Here is a 16,071-nt window from a genome sequence, read left to right as displayed (position 1 = left end):
CCAGAAGCATCTCATCACTTGAAGATTCTTGAAGAAGACTCAAAGCTTGATGAGTTCCCAGAAGGGATTGGCCCTGAAAAGACCCAAACGAAGATTCAAAAGAGACTGGCCTTGAAAAAAGTTCCAAAGAGGGACTCCAGCTTGAAGAGTGCCCAAAGGGGGAATGGCTAAAAACTTAAGCTCTCTACTCTCACCAACTCTGTCCTACCCCTCACATAGGGCAGGGCATTATTCTTTACCAATAAGGAAAGAGTTTTATACCAATGGGCTTGAAGACAGAAACCACATATATGTATATATATACATATACACACACACACAAATATATAAAGTTTTTTCCCTAATATAAACACATATTCCAAATTTTACAGGGAAACGTTCTTGGTTTTCGAGCTAAAAGACTATTTCCAGCTTAAGAAGAAAAGCTAGGACTCATCCCATGAAGGATAATAGTCTAAAGATATTTCAAGTTGTTATTCACCTGTGTTCTGAAAAAGAAAGAAATCAGAACTGGTCAGGCTTTCCTCAGTATCTAACCCTAAAGCTTCTAAAATCTTCCACTTTGTTATAAGTTATAAGATCAGGAATTTAACTATACACAATCTTTTAAGGGATACTGGTAAAGAAAACTCCCTTCTGATCCATCCATTCTATCTAATGCCTTAGCTCTAAAAAAATCCACCATGAAATTTTATTCTACAGAGTGCTTTTCACTTTGGTATTTGTTGAACTAATCATTTGAAACCAACATTTGTGAATACTCCTGTTGGAAGAACCTTCCCAAAGATGAATATCTCCTATCTCATTTTCATGACATTCCTGTCTGTTAGATTTCCCCCTTTCTTGTACCCTCCCCCTTTATTTCTGGATTTAAAACACAGAAAATGAGAAATAGGTGGTATCTTCAAATAAATTAGGTTGTAGCTGAAAACACTAGTCCCAAATTTCAAATATAGTATGACAAGATTTCTGCACATGGTAGCAGGAAAAACAACAAATCAAGAAGCACTTATTAAGTACCTACTATGTGCTAGGCATTATGCTAAATGTTGGGGACAAAACAGAAAGCAAAAATTGTCCTGTCTCTAAGGAGCTCACAATCTAATGGGGAAGGGGAGAAAACATACAAACAGTTATGTAAAAACAAGATAAATATACAGGATAAATCATAGATAGCCTAGAGGAAAGTCACTTACATTAAAAGAGATGGAGAAAGTCTTCTTGCAGAAATAAGATTTTAATTTAGACTTCAACAAAGAAGGGAAGCCAGAAGGCAGAGAGAGGAGGAAGAAAAATTCCAGGAATGAGAGACAGCTGGTTGAAAAAGCACAGAGTTAGAAGACTGTCAGGGACAAAATCAATGTCCCTAGATCATAAAGAACATACATGAAGGAGAGTAAGGTTTATAAGAAGACTGGAAAAGTAGAAAGGGTCCATATGGTGACGGGCTTTAAAAGCCAAAGAGAATATTTTTAATTTGATCTTGAATGTACCAGAGAGTCATTGATGTTTACTGAATAAGTGAGTGACATGATGAGATGTGAGCTTAAAGAATATCATTTTAATAGCTAAATGGAGTATGGAATAGAGTAGGTGAATATTAAGGCATGGAGACCAATCAGCCAGCTTTTCCAATAGTCCAACAATGAGGTCCTGCTCCAAGTAGGTAGTAATATCAGAGGACAGAAGGAGGTGTATATGAAAGATGTTACTAACGTAGAATCAAAACCAGTTTGGAAGTAAGAGGAATTAGCTTTTATTCCTGACTACCGCTCTACCAAACAGTGGGAACTCAAGTATGACATTTTGCCCCTCTCTGCCTCCATTTCCTCATATATAAAATGAGTTGATGGAACCAGATCTATAACATGTTCCAGTCCTAGCATTCTTTAATCCTCTGAACTTTTAAGAGAGTTGAATATTTTTCCTTAATTTACTATTCAAATCCTTTGGCCTCTCTATTCTCTTACTTACGTTATTCCTTCACTGTCATTTGTCTTATTGTCAGTTATTTTAAGAGCTCCAGTGTATTTTTTTCCTCCTGCCCATCACTCATATGCTGAACTTTCTTCCTTTTTGCTGAATTTGTAAGTGGCTGTGCAGAAAGAGTATCTGGTAGGAGAAGAACAGATTGATGACTTGCCTACCATTCATTTGGCAGGTGAATATCATCTTGCTCAACTGTCTATGGACTCTGCTACAGAGCCGGGGCAGAGAGCCAGTTCCCTCAGGAGGGAAAGCAAAATCTGCTACAATTAGTGTTAACTCATGGCCATAGGTCAGTTTCCCAGGAACAATGACCCTGCATGTCCCAATTTGGCTTTTGAGAGCATGTCCACATTGTCAGGCAAGTCTCCTCTATGACCAGGCTGACTGTAGTCATTTGCATCCCTCTATTGTTGGGAAACCCATCCCTTTCAGATGAGTTTTGTGGAGGGAGGCTGATGCAGTAAACTCTAAGATAGCTGAAATGTTTTCCCTCAATGAGACTAATGTTGCAGGAGTCTATAAAGATGCATAGTAATCGATGGGCCCCTGGTGGATGAAGTTTAAATAATGATTGAGTCCCCTGATTGCTTTTAGGAGCGGACATCCCATCATTCACAACACACAAGTGAATCTATGCTCTGGCAAGGCCTTACTAATGGTCAGGTACAGAGAATGAGAACATTTCACTTGGAGCAGGCCCAGACTGTAAATGAGGGCACGATGAAAGAATTTGATCAATGGTAGGGATAGTTCACAAAGTTCTAAATTCCTGATCCTCAGAGAAACGCGTCCAGCCATGGCTATAAGACTCAGAAGCCATAGAGCCATAAAGGAATGTTTCACCTGTGTCCAAAGGATTTCTATGGAATGTTAATAGGGGAAAAGGGCAAAAAGGATAAGCTAAGTAATAGAATCACAGCTGATAAGTATCAGTAATAGGATGGCATTAGGTTACTACCAAGGGGGGATTTGAACGTGAGTGAAGTCTGACAGCCAGATTTCCATTTCCTAGTACTAAGGAAATCTCCCAGAAAAACCCATCCTAACTCAGTGAAGCAGGAAGCAAGAAGAATGCCAACAGCCTCAGCCTAGAAGAATGTTCATGCCTACACAATGCATCTCAGTGTTAGCTGAAGCCTTCTCCTTATTGTGAATAAAAAGGCACTAAAAATAATGAGCTGACCTCCATTTAAAAATAAAAAAGGTCTTTGACTCAAACTTTAGACTCACTGCTGTCCATGCGACTTGAAAAGACTGAAATGAAGCCAACGAATGGCCCCAGAAAGAGGGGATGCTAGATGCAGTGAGCAAAGAAATGGCCTTGGAGTCAGAATAGACCTAGGTTCAAGTCCTACTTCAGACACTTATTAGCTGGGTAATCCAGAACAAGTTCTATAATTTTTCTTGGCCTTACTTTCACATTATTACACTGTTCTTAAGCTTTACTAAAAAATACAAGCATTAAAAATAATGACAGTGACCCCTGAAAAGGAGAGGTAGACAAAATATAAAGTCAATATGGAATCCTATTAATAATTTGGCCCTATCAGGAGAGAATGCTGAAGGTTAGAAGTCAAAATCAACAACACTCGTTTTAAAAGAGCAGCACAAAAAGAGGAGGAAGAAAAATAAAGGAGAAAAAGATGAAGAGGAGAAAGGAGGAAGAGGAGGAAGAAGAAAAGGAAAAGGAAAGGGAGGAAAACTAAGAGTAGTAGTCATCATCCAGGGAAAGTTCATTTATATCAAGGGTCCTAATACACTATCCTTTAACAACTATAATAGTCTGTTTATTGCTAATTGGCATGAATAAACTACCTGTTGAGCAGCTTTGGAAATTTAAATAATCATATAAATTCTAATATCAGGAAGTTGATGTGCTACCAGTACAGGTTTCACAGACTAAAATATTCAAATCTTCAAAAGTAATAATTTTAGTAACAACCTTCATTTTGATTAAAGTGAAAATGAGATATTTTAGAAATAAGATATCTCTCACCAGAAGGCACGAGAACGATTCAATTAATGCAAGGTGTGTACAAATAGCTTCTAGGTTCTTTCCTTGCCTTTCCTCAAAACAGGAAAAGTTTTGTTTGTGAACATTAGGCATAGTTTTCTTTTGCTTACTGACCAAATTTTCTAATCCACAATTCTCTCTTTCCCCAAATTTCCACACTAAAGTAACATTATTGTTCCTTTCTTCTTTTCAACACCTACCCCCTCATCCTTAATCCAATAAATGTTTTTATTTTGAGAACATTTTCCCACATTTCAAATATAAGGTGATCTAAAACATGTCTTGTCCTTCAAGTTGATCTTTTTGGAGAGTAGGAAGGGTAGAGAGGGGGCAGTGACCAGCCATGTGCTTAAGACATCAATGTAAGGAACTCATGATATAAGAAACATGCTCCACTGGCACAACTCAGCAACTCTTCTTTTTTTTAACCCTTACTTTCTGTCCTGGTAATAACTCTTAGGCAGAAGGGCAAGGGCTAGGCAAATGAGATTAAGGGATTAGCTCCAGGTCACACAGCTAGTGAGTGTCTGGTCAAATTTGAATTCAGGTTCTCCCAACTTGAGACCTGGCTCTCCATCACTGTGCCATCAAACTGCCCAATAACTCATCTTTAACTGGAAGTCTTAGAGAATTACTGGGTGCATTGATGGGTTGGTTAAGTGGCTTGCCCATTATCCCATGGCTACAAGAGATCAGAGTCAAGACTTCAACCTAGATCTTCTCGACTTCCAGGTCATCCCTTTATTCATTCCCACTATACTACACTGCCTCTTCAAACTCTTCCTAAACCAAATGAAACCACCCCTTTCAAATAAAAATAGTTGAAATGATTGCTTCAAATCATTTACCTTCAGTTGCCATATTGGAAAGATCAGGATATATAATGGAAGAAAATTTTGTGCTATGTCTTTGTTTCTCACTAAAAATGAAGTTAAGCTTAATTATCTCTTTTTTGGACAAGGTGAGTAATTTTATTAGCATAGGGTGCTCCTAAGGAGAAAACTCCAACTCATGTGGATCAAAACCTTCTTTGTAACTTAAGCAGAGTTGATTTGGGACACTTGGAAATTAAGTGACTTATCCAAGGTCACATAGTCAGTGAGGTTTTCCTGACATCTCCCAACTCCAGAAATTTTCACCAGTCATCATCCTCATGACTAGAACTCTCTCCCTCCTCATCTCTGCCTCCTGATTTCCCTGACTTCAAGTGTCAGCCAAAATCTCATCATATGCAAGCAATCTCTCTCAGGCTTCTTCAACCTCAGAGCCTTTCCTCTGAGACCACTCCCAATTTATTCTGTCTATATCTTGTTTGTACATAGCTGTTAGCAAGTTGTCTTCCCAATTAGAATGTGGGCTCCTTAAGAGTAGAGATTTTCCCCCTTTCTTTGTATCCCTAGAATTTATCACAATGACTGGCATAGAGTAGGTGCTTAATAAGTGTTTGCTAACTTGACTCTCAGACCAGCTCCTCTGGCTGCTCCACCATAGCTTCCTTTGGTGTTTATAAAAACTAACAGCAATGGGTCTAGTTCTCATCTAATGACTAATGCAAACACTTAGGTTAGATTTAGTATTTGTCATAGTTCTATCATTCTGAAGCAAAGAAATAAAGTCAAACTCGTAGTCATCCTATTTGCCCCAGATGAGTTTAGTGCGATGTGATATTCTGATACAGAAATTAGAGGTTGGGATACCTAAGTTCAGGGTATTAAATATAAGAAAAATCTCTGTGGTAGTCAGATGTGCAAATGCAGACTGAGACATACCATTCTTCAATTTATTTCCTCCATGAATTTTTCTCTAGTATGAGCAATGTGTGTCTTCTTTCGCAACATGACAAACATGGAAATATGTATTGTATACTAACTTATATACAACATATATCATATTACCTGCCTTCTTGATGAGGTGGAAGGAATGGGAGGGAGGGGGCAAAAAACAATGAAACAGATTGTTTAGACATAAAGAAAAAAAACCCAAGAATGAATGACTGGAACCAATGATAGTGTTGTTAAAAATAGGACAGAACTCTGTCTACCGTGGGTCAGATGCATTTCTTTTTTTGTTTTTAAACCCTTGCCTTCTGACTTAGAATCAATCCTGTGTATTTGTTCCAAGGCAGAAGAGCAGTAAGGGCTAGGCCATGGGGGTTACGTGACTTGCCCAGGGTCACACAGCTGGGAAGTGTCTGAGGTCAGATTCAAACCCAAGACCTCCCATATCAAGGCCTGGCTCTCAATCCACTGAGCTACCCAGCTGCCCCCTCAGATGCAGCTCTGCCTAGAACCAAAGAGAGTAATAAGATGAACTATGCGGGACCCTTCCTACATGAGAACTTTATGAAACCTAAGAAATATTTGGATAAAGTAAGCCACTCCCTTTCACAGCTTAGATTAGTTAGGCAGAAGACCAACCAAAATCTGGTAATGTGTATGCTATAAATAGCCAAGAGAGACTTAAAGAATAGAAGGCTATACGGTCGTGTCCCATCATAACTTGTCTAAATGTCCAGTGGAAGGCACATCCCAGAGGGTGTTCCTAATGATGCCCAAGTTTGTGTTAGGATACTGACATGCTTATATATTAGGTGAGTTTATAGTGAGGGGCCAATAACTTATATTTTGGTTTTTTTTAATATGACCAAAAATAAACATTCCTATCAAATCATGCTCAAAAATCATCTCCTCTGATTTACAGGGCAGAAAAACTGCTTCATTCCACTTTCCAGGAGGAGGTGCAAACTACAGCGGGGAAGCCGTGCAGAGGTCTCTTTTGGAGTCTTTTGACCATCCTGATTCCAATGAGACTGAATGGAGGGAAAATATTGACATTGTGATGAACTGGTTCACTAAGGAAAATTTTGATTTTGTAACCCTTTACTATGGAGAACCTGACAATGTTGGGCACATGATAGGCCCCGAGACAGAAAACAGAAGAATTATTATCCAGCAAATCGATAGGACTATTGGTTACCTGGTAGAAGCCATTGAAAAGAATGGCTTGAAGAACAATCTCAATGTCATCATCACGTCAGATCATGGAATGACCACAATCAAGAAGAATCCTGACGTCACAGAGATCTTGCTGAAAAACTACATTAAATTCAGAGATTTAGTGAAGTTTGATATCCTGGACTATGGTGGGTTTGGTATGATTCTTCCCAAGCCAGGGAAAGAGGAAGAAATTTACAATGCATTGAAAAATGCACATCCTCATTTAAATGTATATAAGAAAGAAGAGTTTCCAGAACATTTCCATTTTGCAAAACACAGCCGAATTCTACCCATCTTGGTTTATGGTGATCCTGGCTACAACATTAATGGGGTAAGTTCATTCTAAAATATATGGATCTGGGGGCAGGTAGGGAGCACAGTGTTTAGAGTGCCAGGTCTGGAGCTGGAAGGTCCTGGGTTCAAATGTGGCTTTAGACACATAGCTGTGGGACTCTGGGTAAGTCACTTAAACCCAATTACCTTGCCCTTATCACTCTTCTGCCTTAGAATCAATAAAACAGAAGGAAAGGGTTTTAAAATAAATAAATAAATGAATGAATGAATTAATGAATGAATAAATAAATAAATAAATGAGTGAATGAATAAATAAATAAATAAATAAATAAATAAATGAATGAATGAATAAATAAATAAATATGAAATATATGGGTTTGGGTATGAATTGAAGATGAATAAGAATTAGTCCTTGATGCCAAAGAATTTGCCCACTAATGGGGAGAGCAGCCTAGTGTAGTGAGGAGACAATGTGGTATAGTGAAAGGAATATCTACATAGAGATGTCTGTAGGCAGCTGGAGATTTGGGCCTGGGGCTCAACAGAGAAGAGGTAAAGGCTGGAGGTGCAGGTTTGGGATTGTGCATAGGTGCTGGAGCTGAAGTCACAAGAATTAATGAGATGGCCAAGGGAGAAAATAGAGAGCCTAGAAGAGCCCCAGAGACAGAACCTTGGAGAACATCTTCAGGCAAAAGATAAGGGGCCTTTTGGCCTCAAGGTAGGATTTTCAATGAACAAATAACAAGTCTTGTGCAATTTTGCTTTATGGCCCCTGAAACTCATGCCACTAGCTTAAAGGAATCCTATTTTCAATTTTCTGTAGGAGTTCAGGAGACTCCGTGGCATGCCTTTCTGCTCTGTCACAAAGTGAGCTCTTTCTTTATACCCCTACCTCTGATTTCTAAAACACAGCCACTCTAAAGCTTCACTCCTTCCCACCTACTCTCCAAAAGCAGATTACCTCTAGACCTCTGATCCTCAATTAAATCATAATGCCTCAGCACCTCACCTTGTATATAGGAGGCATTTAATAAATGTTTGTTGAAATAAATTGAATTGAAATTTTGCTTGATAGGTTCCTTCACGAGAACAAAGGGTTGTTTTTCTCACTAGCTTGTACTAACAAGTAGGAGGGAAAATATCACCAAATAGTAGTATTTGAGGGTTTTTTTTTTTTTACTCTTACCTTCCATCTTAGACTCAATGTGGTGTATTGCTTCCAAGGCAGAAGTGGTAAGGGCTAGGCAATTGGTTTAAGTGATTTGCCCAGGGTCACCCAGCTAGGGAGTGTCTGAGACCAGATTTGAACCCAGGACCTTCTGTTTCTAGGAATGGTTGTGTGTTTTATGAGACATGAATATGCTTGGTGAAATCTGGTTTTTACTAAACACAATATAAAATTCCCTCCAATGATACAATGATAACTAATTTGCAATGTATTAACTTAAAGAATTATCTGGCTATAATGTCACAGGACTTGGGTTCTAGTCCTACCTTAGACACCAACTACCTATGTAACTCTAGGCAAGTCCCCTGGCCCTCATTTCTTTCATATTATAAAACAATGGACCTAGAATACAAAAGAAATGGATTCAAATTCACCCTCAGACACTTACTAGCTCTGTGACTGGACAAGTCACTTAACATCTCTATAAAATTAGGGTGCTGAACTATATGACTTTCCAGGTTATTTCTAACTTAAAATCTAAAAGCTTATGACTGGTCAATGACAAGATGGATAGATATATGGACATATGGATATATGGATGGGTGGGTGGATGGAAAGAAGAAAGAAAGAAAGAAAGAAAGAAAGAAAGAAAGAAAGAAAGAAAGAAAGAAAGAAAGAAAGAAAGAAAGAAAGAAAGAAAGAAGAAAGAAAGAAAGAAAGAAAGAAAGAAAGAAAGAAAGAAAGAAAAGAAAGAAAGAAAGAAAGAAGAAGAAAGAAAGAAAGAAAGAAAGAAAGAAAGAAAGAAAGAAAAGAGAGAGAAGAAAGAAAGAGAGAGAAAGAAAGAGAGAGAAAGAAGAGAGAGAGAGAGAGAGAGAAAGAGAGAAGAGAGAGAAGAGAGAGAAAGAGAGAAAGAGAGAAAGAGAGAAAGAGAGAGAAAGAGAGAAAGAAAGAAAGAGAAGAAAGAAAGAAGAAAGAAAGAAAGAAAGAAAGAAAGAAAAGAAAGAAAGAAAGAAAGAAAGAAAGAAAGAAAGAAAGAAAGAAAGAAAGAAAGAAAGAAGAAAGAAAGAAAGAAAGAAAGAAAGAAAGAAAGAAAGAGAGAGAAAGAAAGAGAGAGAGAGAGAGAGAGAAAGAGAGAAGAGAGAGAAAGAGAGAAAGAGAGAAAGAGAGAAAGAGAGAAAGAGAGAAAGAGAGAAAGAGAAAGAAAGAAAGAAAGAAAGAAAGAAAGAAAGAAAGAAAGAAAGAAAGAAAGAAAGAAAGAAAGAAAGAAAGAAAGAAAGAAAGAAAGAAAGAAAGAAAGAAAGAAAGAAAGAAGAAAGAAAGAAAGAAAGAAAGAAAGAAAGAAAGAAAGGTAGACAGACCAATTGATCAATAGACAGACACAGGTAAGCAGGCATTCAGACATACAGATAGGCAGACAGGCAGGCAGGCAGATAGATAGATAGAGAGAGAGAGAGAGAGAGAGAGAGAGAGAGAGAGAGAGAGAGAGAGAGAGAGAGAGATAAAGGTTATGTAAACTCTTAAGAGCAGAGATTATTTTTATCTTTGTCTTTGTACTCAGTGTCACAGTACCTGGCCCACAATAAGAATTTAATAAATGATTACTGATTGAGAGATGGTCACCCAGTCTATATATGTCAGAGGCAGAGGTTTGTATCTAGGTCTTTCTTATGCCAAGACAGACTTTTTATCCACTGTAACCACACTGCTTCTCTTGGCTAATTTATGCCAGAAACAAAAGAATAAACAGAGCTATGTTAAAACAAAAATATGAAATCAACTTTTGTTGCTAATGTATATGTACATATGTTATGACTATATCTAAATATGATTCTCTGGACTTCCCTTTCCTTATCTATAACAAGAAGGGCTTGGGCTAAATGGTCTCTAATATCCTTCTCTGTCCTTAATCCTAGGATTCTAAAATTCAGTGATTCTCAGAAATAACAGCTCATTTTTATAGAGTGCTTTATATTACAAAATTTATTATTGCATCTCGTTTGAGCTTCATAAAAACCCTAAGGCAGAGACAGTCTGGTTATCCCCATTTTACAGATATGGAAACTGAGACTGAGAGATTCTATTATTTTCCCAGGACCACACAGCTAGTAAGTTTCTGAAGTAGGATTCTAATACAGGTCTCTCTAATACACATCCAGTACACTATTCACTCCCCAGACATCCAACTAACTGCCCTTGCAAAATGCACTTCATATTTACCATTTTTCTGAAATGAAGTATTTCAAAAGTGAGCTTACATTTACCTTCCTTGATGACTCTCCCTTGTACTACAGAGGATTAATTCACAGATAACCTAAAGATATATTATATTAACCTAAAGAACTCTTGCCCACTGATCTAGATGTGAAGCAAATATTGAGGCTGTTTTTATGACCAAGAGATGTCCATGAACCTGTATGATGATTGCCAGAATTGAGAAGACATTTAATGGTGAAGCTATTGCTTGGTGGTGATGGTGGAAATATGCCCAGTGTTCAATGATGCATTCTAGAAGGCACTTTTGAATTTCATAAGTTGTCGTCATTTTAATACTATTCTTGATGATGTTCTGGGTCTGTGAAGCCGTGATATTTAGCAGTCATTTAGCTAGTTTATAGACCCAGTTAATTACACTTCTAAATAATCACAAGAATTATGTCATCCACTGTTACCTATAATCATAGAAGGGCATGGTAAATTATTTTTAAATTGTAGAATGATAGGTTTAGAGGTGAAAGGAACACTAAAGACCTTCTAGTCTAACTCCCTCATTTTACAGATAGAAAAAAAGAGACCTGAAGGAGTGAAGTGTCTTTTCCAAGGATATGAACCCAGATCTTCTGATTACAAACCCTGTGTTCTTTCCACTGTCCCACAGAGTAAATAAGATTGACCAAGATACTTGGCAAAATGAACTATTCTCAAGGGCAGCTGGGTTGCTCAGTAAATTGAGCCAGGCCCAGAGACAGGAGGTCCAGAGATCCCAAATCTGGCCTTGGACATTTCTTAGCTGTGTGACCCTGGGCAAGTCACTTGACTCCCATTGCCTAGCCCTTACCACTCTTCTGCCTTAGAACCAATACACAGTATTGATTCCAAGATGGAAGGTAAGGGTTTAAAAAAAAGAATCAACCTCACATCTCTGAGCCTGGCTCTCAATCCACTGAACTATCCAGCTGCTCCCCACAGTATTGATTCTAAGACAGAAGGTAAGGGTTTTTGAAAAAATAGAGTATTCTGATTCATGTAATTTTCTGGTTAGCTAATGATTAGGCTGAAAATACCTTCTTTTCATGCTTTCTTTTTTTATTTAACCCTTACCTTCTGTCTTGAAATCAATATGGTGTATTGGTTCCAAGGCAGAAGAGTGGTAAGGGCTAGGCAATGGGGGTTAAATGACTTGCCCAGGGTCACACAGCTGGGAAGTGTCTGAGGCCAGATTTGAACTGTCTCTAGGCCTGGTTCTCAATCCACTGAGCTACCCAGCTGCCCCCCCTTTTCACTCTTTCTTGATAAAAAATATTTCTAAATATTTGTGACTTACTTACATATAGGATAAATAATTTTGTCCTTTCTTGAGTACTAAAGATCTCATATCAATGGTGTCAAAACCACTGAAAGCATTAATTTTTATGTAATGGACCATAGATATAAAAGTTAAGAGATTAGGTCAAATCCAATTAAACCTTAAAGACCAATTTATTTTTTTAGTGTGATTTTTTTTCTTTTTCTAAATAGTGAAGCACGTTTTTAAATTCTACTCAATTGATGATTTGGGTTAGTAAGGTCTTGGATAGTCAAAGTTTTATTGTACAGTCCAAGAACCATTCTTGTTTCATTCAAGAAGTAGCCTTTAAAATTTCTTTAGAAATGGAGAAAATCTTTGCAGAGAATACCTTCTCTTTCAAGGACTTTTCAAAAGAATCAACTTTTTTGTGTTTTATACTGAGATATTCCACCACAAGTTCCTTTTAACAACAATAACAAGTATTTATTAAATGTTTGCTGTGTTCCAGGTACAGTACTAGAAACTGGGTAATACAAAGCCAAAAAATATAATCTAATAGACCCTTCTGTCAAGGAATTCTATTGGAAGGTAGTAAGGGTCCAAGCAAGAACATTATGTACCAAAAAATGTTCATTCAAAATACATACAAAGTAATTTCCAGCAAGAATGTGTTCATCTATACTTTAAAGATGATCCAATAATCATGGAACCATAAGATAAGAAGAATTCATAAGTCAGAGTAGTAAAGATGCAATTCCATGTCACAAAGAGATTACTGATGCAAAGTAAGAAAAAGTAGATTTGGGGCTTTCTTTGAATTATCAGGACTACCCCTAAAGCACAGATTAATTGATTGTGTTTGAGCTGTGTCATACCAGGTCTGCTTTTTGTTTTGTTTTTGAATCCCCAATATATAGTACCATGCCTTCCACAGAATAGTTGCCAAAAATAGCCACCAAATAATCTATGGTTTGGTTTGCATAGACCAAGTCTTTCCATATTGAACCAGATTTTTTGTTACAAAGTACAGAGCATTTATTTTCAGGACAGTTAAAAATGTATTAATTCTGAGAAGAATTTAGAAAATTATGATTTAGATTGCTCACTAATGTGCCTAAAAAGGGCTGAGGGAGATGAAATAGAACAAACATGAATGCCTGTCCTAAGCAGCAATTCTTGCCTGAAACTACAGGAAGCATACATTATCTCCCTAATTCCTTTAGCCTTTTCTTATAGATATGTGCTCTTTACTTTCTATCCCAAAATTATAGAGATTTTTGTTTCTGGATCCCAAAAAAGAGATTGTTTTTCTGGATATATCTCTGTGTTTCAGAGGAAGGAAGTTGTTATAGTTTAAGTTTGCAAAGATCTTAATGGTGCTCAAAAGTTCTAAAGTAATACACAAACACCACAGATTAATGATAATATGCTTCCATTTCATAGAATTATAGCCTTTACTGACTCTTTCCTAGCGTTTTATATTATATGTCAACAAAGGAGATCATGGTTTTGATAATGCAGACATGGACATGAAAACCATATTCAGAGCATTTGGACCAGATTTCAAGAAGAATCATTTGGCAGAGCCTTTTGACAGCATCCACATTTACCCACTTATGTGCAAACTCCTGGGAGTGACACCAGAACCTCACAATGGATCTCTGACAGTTACAAAGGACATGCTTGCGGACACTTTCGATCAGGAGTCAGGTGAGATACAAAAGCAATAGCCCAGTGAATCTGCAGAAAATCTACTTTTTAAAACAAATAAGTTTCCTAATGGTTCTCCAGGATGACAGTGGTCCTTAAACTCATAATCCCTCCATGTGCCATTAGAGCTTGAGAGTTGTTTTTGTAGGGGACATCTTTTAAAACAAGAAGCCAAGGAATAATCCTTATCTATGCCCCTGATCCGTAGGGAGTTATAGAGAAAGTTAGACTTCTCCATGATTCCTCTTCTGAAAAATCCATCTGCCTCCTGACAAATTCATGTGTCCAAAGTTTGGTAGTTGCTCAACATAATTAAAGAGTAATTCTTTGAGATAAAAGCCGGAGCTTCATAATTTTGTTCATTACTGAGAAGCAGAGCTCTGTAAATCCCTAACTTAGCCTGACTTCTGAGCAGAGATCTTCGGGTGATTTAAAAGAATCAAGCAATATTCTTCCTACATGAGTAATATCTCCCTTGAATAGACACTACCAGGTTATTTTACACAGTAGACTAGTTATTTCCTCCCATTCAAGAGACATGTCCTATAAAAATCCTACCACAATGTGTAGCTTTGTGATAGCACATAATAAGGAACAAAGAGGGAAATTCTCATTTCTTATAGAGTAGATTTTGCTTAGATTTAGAGAAAATAATATAACTGGATATGACTCTTTCCTGGGGCCCCTGAAAAAAGGAACAAATGTTTCACAAACTAACAAAAAAAAAACACTTTTCAGATTTGATAACAGGAGATGAAACTCAGAGGACAGCTACTTTGCAAAAAGTCGCTATTGGCTTAAGTGTTGCTACCGGAATTCTGGTCATTGTATTTGTCTCTGCTGTCGGGTACACTGCTGTTAGTCGAAAAAAGGGGTAAGTGGTCTTTACACTGGTCATGTTTCATTGTTACTATCAATACAACAGTTTCATTCAAGGGAGGCATATTTGGTATGATGGAAATGGCAATGGCTCTGTTGTCAAAGGATCTGAGTTCATATCTTGCCACTAATGTGACAAGTCACCTGTGTGACCTTTAAAAATCACTTAACCTCCCTGGGCCTTAGGTTCTTCATTTATAAAATGAGGTTGTGGGACTTAATGGCCTCTGATATCTGTCCTAGATTTATTTATATTCCTATGACTACTGATGAACATGAGTACTTTGATAATATGCATGGCAAAACTATTTCCAACAACTAAACCAATATTTTAACACTATTATTCATCAACAAACATTTACTAAACATCTATTCACTTCACATCTTAGAAGTTATGAATGTGTGTTACCATGTTCCCTTTTAAGCAGTCTTCATCACTGTTGCACCACTGCTGCCTGTGGCACTATAAATTGTCTAAAAAGTTGGAACTTTACTTAACCTTAAATTCCATTTCAAAATCCACATTTCAAGTAATTTATATTTGAACTATAAAAGTTCACTCTATACTGAAGCATGACCTAAAATGTCTCCAACCCCTAAAGCAACATCTGAGAAAGAAATCAATTAGTCATTTTCTATAGAAACCATTAGCCAAAGGAGAGATAAAGGAAAAGTTCAATTTACTGATTCAACCTCCATGCCTATGGCATAATTTTGGAAAAAGCAGTCTTTTCATACTGTTAACACATTGAATTTTTAATGAAATAAAGCCTTGAATACTAACGTTAAATCTTGAGTGCAACACATATGTACCTCATATCAGATATGGTGTAATCATCTCTTCTATATAAATATTACTTTGGATTTGAGAAATGGGAGGGAAACCAGTGGCCCAACTTTTACTTTCAACTGAACCCACTGGACCTACGAGGGTCCCTTAGAAGTTATCTTTTTTTTCCAAAATTTTTTCTATTATTTCATATTTTACAAAACCAAACAAACATTTCCATGTACAAAAAAGAAGACAGTACACAAATCTCCTATATGTTTAACTTACTTGTCTTCACATCTACATAATAAATTCTGTCCACAAGTGTTCTATTCCCATCCTCCCTATATCTCAAAGGATATTATCAGGGAAGCCAACATGTTCATGTAAATTATCTTTCATGTTTTATCTTTCTGTTCACTTTCTGGAGGGAATGTTCACAGTTTATCCTTCCAGCATTAGTTCTGTGGCTGAATATAATGTTCTTCTGGTTCTACTCATTTCACTATTCACTATCTCATATAGTTCCTTCCATGTTTTTTAAAATATCAGTCCATTCATTTCCCATGGTATAATAATATTCCATCACAATTATATATCACAATTTGTTCAGCCATTCCCTAGTTGATGGGCATCCCCTCAGTTTCTAATTCTTTGCCACCACAGAGTTGCTATAAATATTTTGGAACATAGAGGTTCTTTTCCTCTTTCTCTGATCTCCTTGGAAAATAAACCCAGCAATTGTAT

The 16,071-nt window shown here is 37.1% G+C and overlaps 1 protein-coding gene across 1 annotated transcript in view; it reads left to right on the top strand.

Moving 5' to 3' along the window:
- LOC100026609 (ectonucleotide pyrophosphatase/phosphodiesterase family member 7-like) overlaps positions 1–13,696 on the top strand; it is a 45,861-nt gene extending 32,165 nt beyond the window's left edge. Inside the window, exons 3-4 of the mRNA XM_001377121.4 lie at positions 6,704–7,330; positions 13,439–13,696. Of these exons, the coding sequence (XP_001377158.4) occupies positions 6,704–7,330; positions 13,439–13,696 (885 nt within the window). The remainder of the gene's footprint in view (positions 1–6,703; positions 7,331–13,438) is intronic.
- Positions 13,697–16,071: the final 2,375 nt, after the last annotated feature.

Source organism: Monodelphis domestica, chromosome 7 (genome assembly GCF_027887165.1).
Source record: "Monodelphis domestica isolate mMonDom1 chromosome 7, mMonDom1.pri, whole genome shotgun sequence".
Taxonomy (NCBI): Eukaryota; Metazoa; Chordata; class Mammalia; order Didelphimorphia; family Didelphidae; genus Monodelphis; species Monodelphis domestica.
Note: the sequence above shows the minus strand (reverse complement) of the source record. Positions and strands in the feature narration are given on the sequence as shown.